This window comes from Lepus europaeus, chromosome 17 (assembly GCF_033115175.1).
Source record: "Lepus europaeus isolate LE1 chromosome 17, mLepTim1.pri, whole genome shotgun sequence".
Taxonomy (NCBI): Eukaryota; Metazoa; Chordata; class Mammalia; order Lagomorpha; family Leporidae; genus Lepus; species Lepus europaeus.
The window spans coordinates 22,717,389-22,738,063 of record NC_084843.1 but is presented as its reverse complement, the minus strand read 5'-3'; the positions used below and the strand labels follow the sequence as shown (position 1 = coordinate 22,738,063).

The following is a 20,675-nucleotide window of genomic DNA, read 5'->3' as shown; positions in this document are numbered from 1 at the left end:
TTATAAATTAGGAAACCATAATTGCAAGGATTATTCTTCCTCTCATTGACTCTCATACCCATAATCTCTTGGACTCTGCCCTCATGAGAATTCATAGTTGAAATGCACAGAAGGGACTGAATTTCTGTTGTTCAAAGATAAAGGAGCTGCAGTCCACGGAGACAGGAGATCAGCCAGATAAAGGGGACAGGAATCAATGCTGGCCATTAGTGAATGGAGGGTGCAGAAAAAGTGATGCACTCACACTGAAGCAGGAGACATGTAACTTCATTTCTGGGGAAAACATGCTAATCACATACAAGATTCAGAAGTGGAGGATGGTGTAAAAGCTGGGAAAATGACACTCATGTAAGGAATCATTAACAGGAAAAGACAAACATGAAATACCAGGCAAGGGTAATGAACATGCTGCTCTGTGGCACTGCTAGCTCAGGCACGAGCAGTGCCCTCGCTGAGCTCCAGAGATGTGAGCTCAGGAATCAGTTTCTGCCACTTCTCCCTGCTCCTGACCCAGCCTGCGTGCCATTCGGTACAGAGGGTAGGGACCTCGGAACCAGAAAAGACTGCCAGGGAGGATGAACAAAGACAGCATAAAACACATACTTCCTTAAAAAAGGAGATTCTGAGTTCTCTCCTGAATCCCATCTTCTAAAATGAGTAGGGGAATCTGTCCACTCAGCACTCCCAGACAGACTGTTTTTTATTATTATTACTATTTTTTTGACAGGCAGAGTGGACAGTGAGAGAGAGAGACAGAGACAGAGAGAAAGGTCTTCCTTTGCCATTGGTTCACCCTCCAATGGCCACCGTGGCCAGCACACCGCGCTGATCCAAAGCCAGGAGCCAGGTGCTTCTCCTGGTCTCCCATGGGGTGCAGGGCCCAAGGACTTGGGCCCTCCTCCACTGCCTTCCCGGGCCACAGCAGAAAGCTGGACTGGAAGAGGAGCAACCGGGACAGAATTCAGCGCCCCGACTGGGACTAGAACCCAGTGTGCCGGCACCGCAAGGCAGAGGATTAGGTATTGAGCCGTGGCGCCGGCCTGGGCAGACTCTTGCTCTGAGAGCTAATGTGCAGTCAGCCAGTCTGCACGAACTTCTGTGGATCTCGTTATTCCTCAGGAGAGGCTCTAGGGTTAATAAATAGGCTAATGCACAGAAAAGTGCCTTCTATTGGTCTAGAATGTTCTTCCCTTCATATATTCTTTAAAGTCTTACAAGTCTAGCTTTTTCATGATGCCTGGAGAAATCATCTATTATGGCCTCATAATTTAATAAATTAAGTCTATTTAAGATGTATTTCAATTCATATGTTCATGGGCTTATGTGGGTGCATATACGTGCATAAGTAAACTTTAAAAAATTTTAGTACTGTGTGTGTGCATGTGCACATGTAGGTGTACAACTTTTTACTGCTCCATTCACTATAATACACAAGGTAGAGAGAAACAGAAGAGTTTTGGCCATTCTGGAACTTGTCTTCTAGTAAGAGAGGAACAACAGGAAATAAAAAGATACACTTGCATGTGGAGAACACATTAAGTGTTAATGATAGCAATAATGTCATTTGTAATTCTCAAAATAAAACTCCATAGAAGAATATTAAAGCTCAAGTGAACCAGGATTTTAGCATCACTCAATTCGAGCTTGTATACACTGAACTGAACCCTATATTCTTCCTTCTGACCCCACACAGAGACCTGTAACACAGTGCATGCTGTGGTTCATTAGATATTGTTTGTGACATAAACAAATTTAAATTCAGAGGAGAGATTTCTCTTGCCCAAGAAAGCAGGAAGAAGCAACTATGTCTCCACCATAATGTGAACTTTGGCCTAAGACCAATAAGGTCCAACACTGTTATCCCATTAATGCCAAGGATTCTTATGTGGCATCTTTGTTTTCAAAGACTAAATATGTTCTGGCACATATTAGGTGCTAAAAAATAATCACTGCTAAAATGAACAAGGACCATTTATTTCCAGGTAGGATTACATATGAAACCATCAAAATCAGAAGTACGGACAGGTCTATAGACCAACTGGTGCTTAGTACTATTCACCCGGCGTTTTGGAATTTAACATATGGAATCAGGGAGAGTGGTAGGTCAGGAAAAGTACACTAAAGTCCAGGTGGGCAAGAAGCTAGTTAGGTTCTGACTCTTTTCCATTTTATAGTGTAAATAATGAAGAATGAAAGAAACAATTGATTAAGAAAACACAATTGCTATTTAATGCTATAATTAGTAATCCAATGGTAGTTTTTTTCAATTTATGTTGCTATATGGGCAAAATGTTGAAATCTTTACCTAATATACACTAAACTGATCTTCTGTATACAAAGAGAATTGAAAATGAATCTTTACATGAATGGAAGGGGAAAGGGAGCGGGAAAGGGGAGGGTTGCGGGCGGGAGGGAAGTTATGGGAGGGGGGAAGCCATTGTAACCCATAAGCTGTACTTTGGAAATTTATATTCATTAAATAAAAGTTTAATAAAAAAAAAAAAGAAAGAAAACACAATTCCTTAGGCAGGGTGACGGTATGGAGGGACAGATGGAGAAACATGTTCATTACTCTGAGTAGTAAGGGTTGCTGAGTCACTGCAATGCTAGGAAGAAGTGAGAAGCCATCACAGCAGGAAGGCAAACCTGACGGGACCTGGAAACCCAAAGGTTTAAGCAGTAAACAGAGCGGAGTAGAATATCACTCTGAAGGGCTAATGCTGGGATACAAGGATATAGAAATACAGATCTTATTTTTAAAAAAGCCTGATTCTAAATGGTTGGGCATTCCATTGCTACTTCATGCTAATTTGAAAGTGAGGCAGTGCATTTTGAAGTTCTCGGCAGATGATGACCTGCTCCAAAGCTCCGCATAAAGGATAAGGCAGATGATCTTGACAGATTAAAACAAAACACTCTCTTCCTAATACATCACCAAGATACCTGGCTATTTTGATGTACTTCTGTTTCTTCCTTTCCTTGCCTCTCTCTCTCTCCCTCCCTTCCTCCCTCCCCCATAACATCATCATCATCAGACATCACCCCATTTCTATTCACAGAATTTGGGAAGCCACTAGTTACTGAATATTGGGGCTGGGGGGAATGTGGTGCCATGGCATAGTGGGTAAAGTGCCTCCTGCACTGCCAGGATCCCAAACAGGTGCCAGTTCGAGTCCTGGCTGCTCCAGTTCTGATCCAGATCCCTGCTAATGCACCTGGGAAAGCAGCAGAGGATGGCTGAAGTGTTTGGGCCCCTGAACCCACATGGGAGACCCAGAAGAAACTCCAGGCTCCTGGCTTCAGATTGGACCACCTCTGACCACTGCAGCCATCTGGGAAGTAAACTAGCAGATTGAAAACCTCTCTCTTTGTGCCTCTGTCTTTCTGTAACTCTGCCTTTCAAATAAATAAGTAAATCTATTTTTAAAACTCTGGGGAAAATAAAAGAGTTACAGCCATCTTATGCCACATCTCTTTGGTGAGGGAAGAGCTTAGAAGACAAGGTGCTGGTCGGCACTGCGACTCACTAGGCTAATCCTCTGCCTGTGGCGCCAGCACCCCAGGTTCTGGTCCCGGTCGGGGCACCAGATTCTGTCCCGGTTGCTCCTCTTCTAGTCCAGCTCTCTGCTTGGCCTGGGAAGGCAGTGGAGGATGGCCCAAGTGCTTGGGCCCTGCACCCGCATGGGAGACCAGGAGGAAGCACCTGGCTCCTGGCTTCGGATTGGCACAAGCACCGGCCGTAGCGGCCATTTGGGGGGTGAACCAACGGAAGGAAGACCTTTCTCTCTGTCTCTCTCTCTCACTGTCTAACTCTGCCTGTCAAAAAATAAATAAATAAATAAATGAAAAAAGAAGACAAGGCGTTGTGTTGAGTGGCTGGTATATGTGAACAAGGAAGAGGAAGGGCCATGGTGATGGGGTGTAAATAAAGCAAACCATCAAATGACATCAAGGTGAAAAACTTCATACAACTGGCTCAGCAGCAACATTCAACAAAGATTTGAGAACAAATGGTAGTATGGTAGTGATATACATCATAATCAGAAAAAGAAACTATTTGATTTATATTCTGGGGTGTTTTCTGATCATTGACAGGTATTTAGCAAAATTATATGTAATCGCATCTTCTATGTAAAGCTCAGCATCTGAGCTTAGAGGAAAATAGGGCAGGTTTGCAGAAAAATGTGACTGCAATGATTGGCTTTGAGGTCAGTGGCTATGCAGCCAACAGGAAATCTCTGCCCAAACAGGAATTCTATATAAATAAAGAACCCGAGCCTAATTTTCTTGGTCTGGAGCCTAGGGTGGTTGTGAAGGTATATTGAAGACTGAATAACAATAAGATGGTGCATAAGCAGCACAGGCTCTTTTTAAAAACTCTATCACAACAGCTGAGAATGCATAAAACTAGGCAAAGTGATTAAACCTTTCTTGGATTTTATTTATTTATTTCATTGATTTCCCATCAGAAAATGGGAGTTAAACCATCCACTGATATCGAGTGCCTCTTCTTAATGCTTTTCCTCTTCCTTTGGTGAGAGTACTTCGGTCTTTCCTGGAGCATCACCATTTCTTACATCCCGTCCTTGTGGTTTACTAGAGTAGATTATGTCCATGTCTACCCCTGGACATAAGCTCCATAATTAATTCTGAGAGTTTTGCTGGAACAAGTAAGAAGGCATCTTCTTTTCACCTGGATTGAATCTAGGAAAATGTGAACAGCTAGAGGCCATCAGAAAGAGACCCTGCCTGATAGCGAAGCTAACACAGAGAAGAGGAGAGATGAATGATGGGGAGATATAAAGATCTGGTGCATTTAAAAGCCCCCAGAGCTAGTGGAGTCTAGGTTACGTTAAACCTTCTGACTTTCCAGATCCATGAGCCAGTGTGCCTGCTTTTCATGTTTTTTTTTTTTTTTTTCCTTTGACAGGCTGCATTTATCTATCACATGTCTTGATAAAGTCTAGATCAACAAACTGCAATTGTCCCTTGGTATTCCTGGGCAGTTGGTTCCAAGACCTCATTTACACTGAAAACCTAAGATTCCAAAGTCTCTCAGCTAAAACAGCACAGTATTTTCAGTTAATCTACATACATCTTCCCTGAATACTTGAAATCATACCTAGGTTATTTATAACATCTAATAGACTGTAAATGCAATAAAAATGGAAGTTGTGCTTTATTGTTGAAGGAATGACAAGGAAAAATATGTGCACGTTCAGTACTGACACAATTTTTTGATACTTTTGATCCAAGATTGTTTAAATCCAATGATGCTCAAGGGCCCATTTGTCGTCCTTGATATCAAGGTTTATTAAAATAATACACGTAGAGTACTTAACACAGGGTTTTGCACAAGGTAAGTGCTTAACAAATGAACTGTTGCCAAAGATGTGGAATGGGAAGTCATTCACATTGACTGGCATTGAACTATGGCAAAGAATAAGTGTGTGTATTCATGCTTCAATACACTGATTATGGAATTAAAGTATTTTTTATTTTTATTATTTACTTAAAAATTATTTCACTTATTTGAAAGGCAAAGTGACAGGGAGAGGGAGAGACAGAGAGAGAAAGAGATCGTCCATCCACTGGCTCACTCCCCAAATGGCCACAATGGTCAGGGTTGAAGTTAAGAGTTGGGACTCCATCTGGGACTCCTGTGAGGGTGGTAAGGACTCAATTACTTGGAGCATCTTCCACAGCTTTCCAGGGCACACTAGTAGGGAGTTGGATAGAAATTGGAGCAGCTGCAATTTGAACCAGTGCTCCATTATATGATGCCGGCATTGCAGGTGATGGTTTAACCTGATACACCACGATGCCAGCCCTAGAAAAAAAATTTTCACTCTGCTATATAATACAGCTGTCATCTACCCCTTGAGGGACATCACTGAATGAAAGCTGGCATTCCAAAATAACAAAACTACATTGTGAGATGGCTCATAAATTTTCCATGTATGAATTAGTTATAGAAAATACATAATCACCATTCAGCTCTCCTTGGTTCCATCCAGCTTCATGCATGTCAGAATAACATAATCAATAAGCTAAGTCTGAAACCAATTTCTAATGACATGAAACATTCCCTAGATTGCCTTGTCTTTTTTTTTTTTTTTTTTTTACTTAATAGCTTGTGGAACAGTTTATAATGAGAACTGCTTTCCACTGCTTTATCGTAAATTTGATTAATATTCCAGTAAACCACCTTCTTCAACCTCTACTACAGAATTCGGCTTTTGACAGGAGCTGTCATTCCAGGCATTTGGGTACCACTGACCCTCCAATTCCACACTTGTCTTCAATGTCAAATGCAATACCTTGGCTTTTAGTTACTGAACTGTTTTAAACTAAACAGTGTATCATTTTAGGATTTAGTTTTTTTTTTTTTTTTAACCTTATGTTCTTTATTGGAGATGGAGGTGGGATACAAATCTTGATCTGGGTTTATCTTTACTGCTACAAGCAAGGGCCAGGGAGACAAACTGAGCTCAAAGCCCAGCTGTTGGGGTGGGTATCATTTGGCCTAATGGCTAAGATGCCAAGGGAGACTCAGGTCCAATATTGGAGTGCCTGAGTTTGAGTCCCAGTTCTGGCTCCAAACTCCAGCTTCCTAGCAATTCAGATCATGGGAGGCAGTAGGTGATGGCTCAAAGGGCTGAGTCACTGCCACACACAACAGTGATCTGGATTGAGTTCCCAGCTCCCAGCTTTAGCATGGCCAAGTCCTGGCCTGGTCCTAGATGTTGCAGACATGTGGGGAACATGCTAGTAGAGAGAAGCTCTCTATGTCTGTCTGTCTGTCTCTGGTTCATGCTCTCTCTCTCTCTCTCTCTCTCTCTGCTTCAAATAAAAAATAACTTTTAAAAAACCTGGCTGTTACGTATTTTGTATTTTATGTTGGATAACCTATCAGTTTTCTGTTTCATCAAAATGGGTAGGAACTATGAGTTCACAATCTTGTTATGATTCATCTTGTGCCTAGACCACGCAATTACTCAGCAAATACAAATCACCTCCTGGTCCTTCACCTTGCTGAACTCAGCTCTCCCATCTGTGTTTTATGAGAATTCATCCTCTCTTCTTACAACAACAGGATAATTGTTTCTTTTTCTTTGTAGAAATGACATCTCTTCTACCCTTGAACCACACAGTTTGTGTCTCAAACCCACTCGCTATCTCAGTTCCCAGGGTCAGTATCTGTCTGACCCACATAGGTAATATGTCACGCCATATATCCAAGCCAAGCCACTCAGATTCAGTACCTAAAAATACAGGGAACAAGAAAGACTAGCTGGACGGGATGTCCAAGCCACTGGAACGTAAGCTTAAAGCTGAGTGCCCCTCATTGCCACGAAACAGGGAAAGCCAACTGGGAATGAAGCCAACACAGGAGATCAAAAGTAACAGAGATACAAAGCCATTCACTATTAACATAATCACTATAGCTAGTTATTGAGCACTCAATAAAAGTCTTAGGCGGGGCGGGTGGTGGTGCACTAGGTTAATCCTCTGCCTGCAGTGCCGGCATCCCATATGGGTGCTGGGTTTTGGTCCTGGTTGCTCCTCTTCCAGTCCAGCTCTCTGTTGTGGCCTGGGAAGGCAGTGGAGGATGGCCCAACTCCTTGGGCCCCTGCACTCGCATGGGAGACTGTGGGGAAATTAGTTACACGAAGCAATTCAAAGATGGTGCCCAAAGGAAGTAAGGTGGGTGGAATCCAAACTTGTTTACCACTAAAACTAATTGGCTGTGCAACATCAGGAGAGGTAACAAAACTAGTAACAAGTGTATAGACATATGGCTAGTCCTACAGAAATCCCCCTGTAAGGTGATTTTTTAAGTGATTGGTTGGTCCTTAGCCCTGCCCCAATGACTCTGCAGTTTTGTGCTATAAAAGATTCTGTTATGCATGAAGTAAATGAATTCTTGCTAGACTTGGCTCCCCGCTGTGTCTGACTGTCTCCGGGATCGGGAGGCTGGGGAACGGGTGAGTGGCGCACTTACCTTTCCTCGGACCCAGTCCATCCTGTATGGGTGGACTAAGACCCTGCAGGAGACCAGGAAGAACTCCTGGCTCCTGACTTCGGATCGGCATAGCTCTGGCCATGGCAGCCATTTGGGGAGTGAACCAACAGAAGGAAGACCTTTCTCTCTCTCTCTCTTTCTCTTTCTCTCACTGTTTGTAACTCTACTTGTCAATTAAATAAATAAAAATCTTTAAAAAAAAAAGTCTTAGGCACCAGCACCAGGTATGTAACCAATACACAAGAAGCATGTAATTTAACAAAGTAGGTATTAATTATTTTACAGTGGAAAAAAAACAGAGATCCACAGAAGTTATGTAACTTCCCTCATGATCCCAAACTCAGTGCATGGCAAATGTGGAACTTAGACCTCAGAAGTTCTAAGCCCCTGAATCTCCAGGATGTATTGCTTCTCCAAAGCAGAAAGAACAAGACTGCTCTTGCTGTTAAATAAAAAGGACATCTGTTCATTAATGGTAATGCTGTCTAAGATGTGTCTTGTATGATATCCTGTGGATGTAAATCAGTTTTGGAAGCAATATGAGCTCCTTGGAGGAAAGTACATACTTCTGATAGTTACGGTAATATTAACAGAACTGAGTGTAAAATAATAAGCAGTTATATTCTATAATTATTTTACAATTGCCACTGATTGCTTCCAGGGGTAGTATGACTATTGCCACCAAATATAAAGATAATTCTCCAGTGTGCTAGGTGATCAGGAAAAGATACGAGTTAATTTGTACCTTTCCTCCATGGAAAAGCCTCTTTCTTACCTACGGTCACTGAACACTTGAATTTAACTCTAAAAAATATCTCTGAGTCCCATTCGCACCCCCACAGCCAAGCTCCAAGCATAAATGTTTAAAGAGGGGTTCTTTTAATTAATCATGCTTAACAATCGTAGCTAGCCTCATAGAACCTATGTAATGTATGACAACGTATTTCCAGGAGTGAGTCTGATAATTATTGTTCTGATTAACAACTTTGCAGCCAGCTGCAAGAAGCTTCTCAGAGTCAGAAAGCACACACTTTATAGGCAGGGATCAAGAGACTTTCATCAACACCAAGGGAACTACGCAATCTACAAAGTTTTGTCCCTTCAGTAGTACAAAACAACCAAGCTTGAAGCACCCGGGGGGTCCTTTTGCAAAGCCCAGGTATAAAGACAGGCAGGCAGGCACAGTGGCCACAGAGCCTTGGAATTTCGCCTTTCATCTGCCTTGCAGGCTGGATTTCTAGGGCTCACAACACAACCCAGAAAACAAGGCCAACATACAGGGAAGCAACAGCCTCCATTGATTTAGTGAAGCTTAGACTTTGAAGATAGCCATCATTTGAATCCTGGCTCTGGCACATTCCAGCTGTGTAACCTTGGCAAAATTATTTAACCTCACTGTCCCATCAATTCCCCAGCTATTAGTGATAACCATGAAAAACTTACTTCAGGTCTCCATAAGGAATACATGCCTTGAATTTGAATAGTGCTTTTTATAGTTAGGGCTTGAATGGGGAAGATGTGTCCCCTTATTCCCAAAGATAAATAGAGGAAGTTTTATTTATTTTACTTAACAGAGAGATTAATTAGAACTCATACATAGCAGGCCGGCGCCGCGGCTCACTAGGCTAATCCTCCGCCTTGTGGCGCCGGCACACCGGGTTCTAGTCCCGGTCGGGGCACCGATCCTGTCCCGGTTGCCCCTCTTCCAGGCCAGCTCTCTGCTGTGGCCAGGGAGTGCAGTGGAGGATGGCCCAAGTGCTTGGGCCCTGCACCCCATGGGAGACCAGGAGAAGCACCTGGCTCCTGCCATCGGATCAGCGCGGTGCGCCGGCCGCAGCGCGCTACCGCGGCGGCCATTGGAGGGTGAACCAACGGCAAAAGGAAGACCTTTCTCTCTGTCTCTCTCTCACTGTCCACTCTGCCTGTCAAAAAAAAAAAAAAAGAACTCATACATAGCAATGTGTCAAGCTTATAAAGACAATAATTTCATGACACTGGGTAGCAAGGGCTTTGCTAATCAAGTTTCCACCACTCTTCAAGCAGTAGATAAGAAAGGATGGTAATTATCACTGGCTGAAGGAGGGCTGAGGTCAATTCACCTTGTAAGAGTGCCATGTGTAAACAAGAGGTCCAGTGACCTGGAACATAGTGTGAATCATGTTCCTCTTCAAGGGAAATATTCTCTTCTCAACCCTTTTTCCTTGTCCCTCCTTTTAGCCAATGCCTTTCTTTGTATCTATTGATAGGAACAAGCTTCTGCAGTCTCTGAATTGCAATCTTCTACTGTCTATCTAGTTCTAGGTACCATGGGCAGATAACTGTAGTCATTCGGAAGCAGGATGTGAGGAATGATTTGCCTCCTATAACTTTCTCATTGGCAAAACACAAGGTCCGTTTCCATGATAAAGTAAGAGGTCTATATGCGAGGACTTCAGTTGTTGAGATTCCAAAGCCTTTCTATGCACTTACAGCATGAAGAAGAGAACTGGAAAAAAATAAGTGGTTCATCTTCTTCCCAAAACTAGCTTGATAATTTGTAGAGAAAACATGCAGAGACAAATAGGTCTCATAAGTAAAAGACAAAATGAGTAAGGAGAAGAGTGCTGACCACAGAAGCAAAGGCGAAGGAGAGCCAGAGGTGAATTCCTGGAGATAAGAGACATTAATTTGGATTCTGAAAGCAACGCTGAAGTCTTTCCCTGAGCAGGAGCAGAAAGAGGAGGGAGGTAAATAAGCATCTATGCAAGGTTCTTTAGTTATAAAAAGTCTCATTATGATACGGGAAATTGGTATCATTCCATATAGAAGTCTTTATATATTATCTTGGAGCCAGTTTGTTTGCTAATGGCTTGTCTTTAACTTTTTCAGGCACTTTCACCAGCTTTTCCAGAGATTTCTCTAACACACTTCTCTAGCTTTCAACTCCCACAGGGGTTTTAGGGCAGTGTTTGAAAATGAGAAAGATAAAATGCATTCCTCTTAGAAGTTCATATGAAAGTAAGAGGTGGGGAGCTATTATGTGCCTTGGAGATCTGTTCTGCATCTAAGTCCAAAGGCTGGTAACAGGCAATGTGATATGAGGAGGTGTAAAGGCAACACACTTTGGAAAAAAAAGAGATTTATTTATTTGTTTGTTTGTTTATTTGTTTAAAGGCAGAGTAGCAGAGAGAGAGTGGGATAAACAGAGAGAACTTCCATCCACTGGTTCACTCCTCAAACGTACACAACAGCAAGACTGAAGCCAGGAGCCAAGAACTTCATTCTGATCTCCCATGTGGGTGGCAGGGTCCCAAATAACTAAGTCATCTTCCATTGCCTTCCCAGGTACATTAGAAGGAAGCTGGATCAGAGGCAGAGAAGTGGAGACCTGCACCAGTGCTCTGATTTGGGATGCTGGCATCACAAGCAGTGGCTTAACCCACTGCACCGTAACAGCAGCCAAAGGGAAAGAATGATCACTACCCAAGTTGCAAGATGTTAATTGGCTTCCAGAGGTTCACTGTCCTGATCATTCTGAATGACCTGAATAAGGGAAATTTAAGCCATTGTCTCAGCTACTTCCTTGTAGCAAAAATCTGGAAATGGTCTAAATATCTTTTCCATAGGCAGTTTAGATAAATTAGAGAAAGGGAAAATACAATGTCTTGCTAGAGATTATGAAGCAAATTCAAAAGGTATTGACAAGTAACACCAAAATAACATGAGAATGTTCCCTACTTTGTTCTTTCTTTAATGTTCATGTATTTTCAGCAACATGAAAGGCAGAGCTAAAGAGAGAGAGAGAGAGAGAGAGAGAGAGAGAAGAGAGCTAGCTTCCATCTGCTGGTCTACTCCCCAGGTGATAGTAGCAGTGGCCAGCCCAAAGCCAGGAGCTCAGAATTCCATCCAGGTCTCCCTCACGGATGGGAACGTCTCCAACAGTTGTGCCAGCCTCTGTTGCTTCCCAGCTGCATTAGCAGAAGGCTGGATCAGATGCAGAGCAGCTGGGCTCAAATTGGCACTCACATATGGGATGCTGGCATCCCAAGAGTGGCAGCTTAACCTGCTGTGCCACAATGCTGACCCCATGCTTTGTTCTTATTTAAAGCTAGAATGTAAGCCTTTTGAAACTCGAAACCAAAGTTAACTTCTATTATTTCCCTTCTTTTCAATTTTAGCCACCCATTTCCAAGGACAGAGGTCATCTCATGTTTAATTAGCAGTGTGGGCTGAGGTGCTTAAAAAAAAGGATATTATTTTCTTTGCCTATTTTTTTCTCTATCCTTTCTTCTCTCCTGCTTCTCCCTCCTTCTCTCTCTCCCCTGTATTTCTCTTAGACACATCCCAGCAAATGAGGAGTCTTCAAAAAGTTCATGGAAATGCATATAATCAAAAAACTATACAAGGATTTCAAAAAATTTTACAGTAAAATAAATTTATCTTCTAATTCCATTTTTCACGAACTGTTTAAAGTACCTTCATAAATAGTTCTTTTTATTTTTCTCAAAGAAACATTTTATTTAATGAATACAAATTTCATAAGTACAACTTTAGGGATATTGTTATTCTTCCCACCATACCCCTCCTCCCACCCATACTCCTATTCCTTCTCCTCCTCCCAAGTCCCATTCTCCATTAAGATTCATTTTCAATTAACTTTGTACACAGAAGATCAACTCTATACTAAGTAAAGATTTCAACAATTTGCACACACACACACAAAGAAAGTGTCTGAAAACAAGTTTTACAGATAACTCTTATAACACAGCTCACTGAGGAGAGAAGTCCTGCATGGGAAGTTAGTGCACAGTGACTCCTGTTGTTAATTTAGCAATTGATACTCTTACGTATAACGTCAGTGACCACTCGAGGCTCTTGACATGAGCTGCCTAGGCCATGGAAGCCTTTTGAATCCACAAACTCTTTCAGTATTTAGACAAGGCCATAAGCAAAGTGGAAGTTCTCTCCTCCCTTCAGAGAACAGTACATCCTTCTCTGATAGTTTTTAAGTGTAATATTTATCTCCATTCTGTGTTCTTAGAGTAAGGTGATATGTAGTTATCTTAAAATGATTTAAGAGTATTTCTAAAATTCTATGGAAAATAGAATTGAAACACATTTATCTTGGTTTAGAAAATTTTTAAAATATTTTAATTAGTTTGGAGACAGAAAAAGACAGAGGCAGAGAGAGAAGATAGGCAGAAAGAGAGAGAGAGTGAGAAAGAGAGAGAGATCTGTCATCTGCTGTTTCATTTCCCAAATGCCTGCAATTGTCAGGTTTGGGTCAAGGCTGGGCCAAGCTGAAGCCAGAAGCTGGGAACTCAATCCAGGTCTCCCATATGGGTGGTAGGCACACAAACACCTGCACCATTGCCTGCTGCCTCTTTAGACTTGCCTTACCAGGAATCCAGACACAAGTTGGCGCTTGGACTTGGATCCAGGCACTCTCATATTGGATGTCATGTCTTAATGGGCATAGTAACTACTAGGTCAAACATCAGCTCCAGTTTTTTGGTACAAAGTTTTTTGACATTTGCAGTTTTTTCATAATATTTATTTTCCAGGAACATTTAGAAGATGCCAATATATGCATAATTAATTGAGTTGCCTTCAGTGTGTATAACTAACATTCATGCAAATGAAAATATCTGTATCTACATATGTTATATATTGAAAGCCTGTGTTCTCCCAGATTCGTATGTTAAAGCCTTAACTCCCAGTGTTGTGAAGCTATGTGTACGTGAGGCCTTTCAGGTGTACTTAGGGTTAAATGCTGCCATGACAGCCAAGTCCCTAGGCTGGTACTGGTATCTGTATAATAGGAAAAGAAAACTAAGTGCCCTTTCCTTTCCTACCACGTGAGGACACAGACAGAAGCGGCCATCTGCAAGTCAAGACAAGGGTCCTCACCATAACCAAATCTAGCACCTTGAACTTCCCAGTCTCCCGAATTGCCAAGATGTCCATTGTTTATGCAACTCAGTGTTAAAAGCAGTGTGAACAAAGTGAGACACCACACACACACACACACACACACACAAACACACAATTTCTAGTATGATAAGTGAAAAATTAGGAATACTGGTTGTGTTCCATATGGAACGGAAAATATCTAGAACTGAAATTAGGATTGCGGGATGGGAAAGAACTACTTTTACACTAAACAAGGCTGACATATCTGTGCTAAAAACCTTTATTTGGATATATAATTAATATATGTGTATCAGATGCCTTCAGTAATAAAAAAAACACTTAATTTTTTTAAAATGACCATCTTAAAGTTCCATCAAAACATACAAGTCACCACTTAAAAAACTTCTACTGTTTAGTAACCTCAATAATCCACTTTAGATTTGTTAAGGAATTTGTGGCGCAACATTTAACATCCCATTAAAATGATTACTATTCCAGTGTCATATCCTGACTTGTGGGGAGGTGTACACGTGACAATAAGAACAGACCTGATGTGAGAGCCTGGGATAAAGAGACGCCAGTGCTCATTCCTAGGTGGTATCTTCTGTGCTGTAAGATAAGGTGAGACTTACCAGTAAAACCTGTTGGGTACAACCCCTTCCTGGATCAGCTGCCATCTTCTCCCAAATTCAGCAGAGCTGTATAACTGAAAAGAAGAGAAACTTCTCAGCATCCAGGCTCTAGGGTACATTGAATGCACAGAATCATTTCTCTAAATCAGTAATAGTAGTACCACTTATTGAACACCTGTCATTTCGCAGTAATAAACCACATATACATTGTCTTAATTCCTCACATAAATACTGCAAGGTGGATTCTAATATTCCCATTGTACAGTTGAGGACTTGTTGAAAAATCACATGCCATGTCAGCAACAGAATGAACTGGAATTCATACCCTGTGCTGTCTGACTTGACCTAGCACTTGCGGAGAACTGTGGGAAATGTAAGGTGCAAAATCTGCATCTACAAGAAGCAGAGGATATAACCTGCACAATGAAAAACAAATGATAAAAGCACAGGGCAGCTACCGGCAAAGGAATGCTGAGGGCTCAGGAGGCAAGCAGGGAAGCTTCACAGATGTGGAGGATCAGCTGGGACCTGAACAGATGACAGCATTCAGAGTGACAAAAGTAGCATACTTCAGAAACAGAACAGCCCGGTTCCAAGCGGCGATAGGCAGGGCCAGGCTATGAACAAGCCTGCCTTAGCTAAATAGGTTTGGATGCACATACGAAGGCAACTTGGAAAGGGCTTTGAATAGAAAGGAAAGGAGATCGGAAGTGATCCCACAGGCAATAAGGAGCCAGGCTGCTCTTTATAACAGGAAGCCAAGGAACTTCAGATTATGAGACAGCCGTCTACACCAACTAAGCTCTTAGTAGAAATCAAGTGTTTTGCATATACGATCTGAATCCATACACCATTGCTGAGATATAGGAAGTGATTGTGGTTATTTATCAAATGTTTACACAGCTGGTAAGATTTCAAACCCATTAGTTACACAGTTTTTGCTTCTCTCCAAGATCAACTTCACAAACTCACTGTTGATGAGATAGGGATTGACCCTTCACTTCCCCTACATCCCCTAAATGCCTTCTTGCTCTTCTGTCCTGTTCTTCATTGCTCCTTGTCAACCCTAGAGGTCTCTGCTAAATGACATCTTCTGCCTCCAAGAGTGTCCTTTGAGGACGTCCAGAGTACAACTCTAGGCACTGTGATACCCAAAAGGCATTAGGCTACTGATTTGAAAAACATCAAGTCATTTCTTTTAATTTTATATGCTTGGTCAATAATTCATTCACCTGTCCCTCAATAGTCTACCATCACATTTGCCAACTCCCACAGTGAATGCACGGCGAGTCACGTCACATTGAGTACCACTCTTTTTCTCTTTATATTCAGCCACAACATTCAGTGAGGCGTCAAATAACTCACCAAAGCTGCGGAAGCACCAGGCATGACCACAGAAGAATTCAACTCAAGTGAGTGTTTACTGACGCTTGAGAGAACTTGCTATGACATTGTGTCCATTTTACTAAAACATGTACTGAAACCAAAAAAAGAAAAAAAAAAAACCTAAACTATCTAGCAACCAAAGTATACAGCTCAATTGGCTGCAACTACACAGCATTTGAGCATCCAGCCAAGGAGAAACAATTGCTTTTTCTTTCTACAATTTTTTAAATTATTTTTTCTTTGCCCAACATGCCTGAGGGAGAAAGATTTCCTGGGTACATTTCACGTTGGGTATATTTTAAGAGTGCCAAGGAGAGAAGGGGAGGCAGCAGGGGATAGCACAATCCACTCCTTAACTCAAGCAACTGTTCCCCAACACTTCCTGAACGCCTTGCATTTTAACACACAATCTTGTATAACAGCAAGTCCCCAATCTGGGATTGGATTCTTTTTCTCCCTGTCTTATCTCTTTTTGGACCCAGAACTGTACTTTTTGTATCAGCTTAAAGGGAACAGAGTTCAGTCCACTGTCATGTGCTTTTGCACATATATCCATGAATGCATGCAAATCTCCATATTCATATAGAAAGATCAGTGCACATGTAACAGAATGAGGGCAGTATGAAACTATAATGATAATTCTGTGTATGAAGGCTGACTCACATATACCCCACAAGAATCACACATAAATTCGAAGAGCTCATGTCAGACCAAGGGATTGCCATCGCTGCTCCTACAGAGAATTCATCTCTGTGAGGAATCCTTTGGTGCTCGTATCTGTGTTCCGTTTTGTTGCTTCTCTCTGTTGTTGTAAATTTAAACCTTAGGCTGGCATTCAGAATCTGCAACCCAGTCAGGTGTGTCCCTTGCCATTTGTTTATTTCTTCAAAGGGCTGCTGTGTTATTTGTGAGCAACTACAGGCCTCTGGAGCAGTGGGCATACAAACTAAAACAAGCCTCTCTTCCTCAGCTCCATTCCACCTCTGGAAAGGTTCCCTTTGGTCTTGGTGGGCTGGCCTCCTTGCTTTTCCACTCACAGCCAGGGGCATTATCTTGGGTATGCCTTCACTGATGTACCTACTCTGGTGGAGGTTGCTTCAAGATGTGCCTACTCCAGTGCCAACCTACTTTTTAGACAAAGATCAAAGGCTACTTCCTCTATGAACGTTCCCTTACTCCTGCAATTCCCACTAGACTCATCTCCAAAGAACCACAGTACAGTAACAGATGTTGTCAAATCACAGGCTACATGCTTATATTTAATTTTCTTGGTAATGTTTCGAGGGAGTCCTCTAATAATGCAAGGCAGGAACTCCTTTATAAATATATCATGCTGGAATACCTAATACTCTCTGTCTGTTTTATGAAAGTACAAAGTTTTGAGATGTTGGGAATTCTATACTTCTACATCTATTGGTTCCTAGAACATAGTACATGACCAAAGAAACAAGTACTAATTTTATACCATACAAATCCCCTCGTCATGAATTCACATAGTAAGGAACTCAGATTCTCCAATGACAGGATGAAGACAGTTTATCAGAGAAGCGCTTTTTGCTTTTCTTGATCTATAGCTAGAGGCCTGTGCCTTAACAAACAACCTCACGGGGCCGGCACTGTGGCATAGTAGGTTAAGTTGCCTGCAGTGCCATCATCCCATATGGGTGCCAGTTCAAGTCCTGGCTGCTCTACTTCGGATCCAGCTCCCTTCTAATGTGCCTGGGAAAGCATTATAAGATGGCCCAAGTCCTTTGGGCTCCTACACCCATATGGGAGAAGAAGTTCCTGGTTCCTGGCTTCGGATTGGCTCAGCTCCTGCAGTTATAGACATTTGGGGAGTAAACCAGAGGATGGAAGATCTTTCTGACTCTCCCTTCCTCTCTCTCTCTCTCTCTCTAACTCTGCTTTTCAAATAAATCTAAACAAACAAACAAACAACAACAAACTTCACAAATGTCATTACATTCGAAATTTCCAAGGGTTTGCCAGCAGGGCTATACATATTCACTCCTAGACAAAACATCTCTACATATGCCACCTACTACTTCAAACACATTCTCCAGCAAGAATTTAATTGTCCAGCCTTGTGTTATACCCCAAAAAAAGAAGAAAACAACTCAAAGCTGTTCCAGTTAACGTGTTAATTAAACCTACAGACCCTGACAGCAAAGTTGGGAATGGTATCAAAGCAGTTTACCCACTGACTCCATCTCAGCTTTTTGTGTACAATGAGCCAATGTCCTTTAATAAATTCCATAGTGTCGGCAGCACCTAAAGAAGATTTATTTCCCTCCCTGCCTGTCTCCAGCTCCAAGGTTTCTTTTGACCATCAGAACACAGAACCAAGAACTATCATCACTATCTGTCACACCCGAGAAAGCAACAGCCTCTCTCCAGCCACGCTGAACCTAGAGAGAAAGATGAGGGAGAAGAAGAAAGCGTGTTTGCACTAGATGGCGGAGGGCGGTATTGAATGATGAACCCTCTGTCACACACCACCAATGCGATCCTTAGAGTTTTGTTTGCATTCTGCAAAATAAGGGAAAAGAATTAAAGGAGCAGAAATTTTAGGAAAGATTCTGGGTAACTAAGAAAGCAAGGTGGAAAATTCCTTCTGTCTCAAATATCTGAACCCTCTTCTCTTCCTTCATGAACAGGACTTAATGAGCACAACCCCAACACTCCTCTGTGTTCAAGATCTATTTGCAGCTTCAGGGCATAATCCTCCTCCTGGTCATCGTGCTGGTCTGGGGCTCTCAATACTTCTTCCTGCTGCTCTCCTCTTCTAAAGGTTGTTTTTCCAAGTCTCTCACATAGGTTTCTTTTCCTGTCATCTGCCTTTGTCTGCTCCAAGAAGAGTATAGACAAAAATGCACTTAATTGTGAAGGATGCAATTCCAAGAGTTAGTTTTGTTGTTGAGTGTTTAACCAACTGTCAAGCATCTCTGTCGCCCTCATCAGGACGACTGCGAAGCTGCAAGTTGGATGCTGGACACCAGGCAAGGGGTAAGAGAGGAATACTTGGGGTGGGAAAGAATGTCATGTGTTGGCTTTGCTCAGGAATGGGATTTCCTAATGCAGAGTAGATTAAGATGCAGTGAGAGGAACTGGAGTTGTGGTATCGCAGATAAAGCCACCACCTGTGACACCAGCAACCCATAATGGTGTCAGTTCAAGTCCTGAGTGCCTCACTTCCAATCCAGCTCCCTGTACCTGCACCCATATGAAAGACCCAGAAGAAGCTCCTGGCTTCAGTCTGGCCCAGCCTTGGCCATCTGGGGAGGGAACCAGCAGATGGAAGATCTCTCTGTCTGTCTCTGTCTCTCTCTCTCTAATTCTGACTTTCAAATAAATAAAATAAATTTTAAAAAAAGGTGAGGTGAGAGAATGAAGGTAAAAAGAAATCCTGTGTCTTTTTTATCTTATCTCTTTTTAAAATATTTATTTATTTAATTTTATTTGAAAGGCAAAGAATCAGAAAGAGAGAGAGAGACAGAAAAACAGAGAGAGAGAGAGAGATATCTCCCGTCAACTGGTTCACTCTCCCAATGCCCTCAACAATGAAAGATAGATCAGGACAAAGCCAAGAACAAGAACTCAACCCAGGTCTCCTGCATGGTTGGCAAGGATCCAACCACCTAAATCATTATGTGTTGCCTCCTGTGTGCATGATCAGGAAGCTGGAATGGAAAGTAGAGTTTGGATTAAAACCATGGAACTGCAATACAGCATGCAGACAACCCAAGCCGTGACCTAACTGCTGCACAAAACTTCTAACCGTTCACATGTTAATTAAATTCCTAGAAGAATACTATCTTTCTACTAGTAGATGAGAAATTCAGTTTCCTTGTGCTAAGGCAAAACTGCACAACTGTCCTTATCTCGGAAAAGTCTTTTTTGTATTCCTAACTTGGATGAATGTATCCTTTCTTTTCAGATTGTCAGCCATAAGTATTATGAATTTTCTTTTGCAGCTAGGAAATTGATGGGAAGCCATGAATTCCAATAGAAACTGGAGCGAGAACAATTCCATAGAAGCTAAGCATTGTGATAATATGATTTAAGTCTCTGGTTGATGGAATCAGATGCTGTTCACCACAAAACTTCCCCGTAGGACTTCTCTGCCTGGGGTTGGGAGCTATTTCCTGGGTATCCTCCACAAAGGCTCCTTGAGAGGTCTCCAGTTGGTGGAACACTTCCTGCTGTCAGCTGTTTTCAAGGTTGCCTGCTCACTCCTCTTTCCTTCTCTGCCCTTAACATTTAGGAAGCAGGGGGCCTGCAAATTGCATTTCTTGAAAAGGCTGACAGAAAACCCTGCCAGTTCTATTTATTTGCCTCATCCTAATACAGCCCTGGGGATGGCTTCAGTACAAAGCACTCATCCACCTCATGGCTCTCCAGTTCTCACTGCTGTTCCTGCATTCTTTTAGCAAGAAAGAGATGGTACCTTAAGGACTTCAAATAAATTCCTAATGCTAGGCCTAAGGCATTCCAAGTATTAAGCTCTTTTTCTCTACCAGCCTCCATAGGAAGAAAGAGAATCAGTCCAGAGAAACACATGGTCTTCAGAAGGTGTTCTTACGATTAGGTTCCAACACACAGGAGGGGGCCAGAACTCAGGCTAATGGGAAACCAAACTCTGCAATACCCAAAAAGATCCCACAAACTTTACTAAGAGCTGAAGAATCTTCATCTTGGCTGCTTAGTACAGAGGATAAATAAGGAAGGAACCATGATGA

The 20,675-nt window shown here is 42.1% G+C and overlaps 1 protein-coding gene across 4 annotated transcripts in view; it reads right to left on the bottom strand.

Annotated features, from left to right (window-relative positions):
• Positions 1-20,675, bottom strand: part of SORCS1 (sortilin related VPS10 domain containing receptor 1) — a 572,961-nt gene that overhangs the window by 177,872 nt on the left and 374,414 nt on the right. For all 4 annotated transcript variants that reach the window (XM_062214029.1, XM_062214026.1, XM_062214027.1 and 1 more), the window contains exon 5: positions 14,551-14,624. In XM_062214029.1, the coding sequence (XP_062070013.1) occupies positions 14,551-14,624 (74 nt within the window). The remainder of the gene's footprint in view (positions 1-14,550; positions 14,625-20,675) is intronic.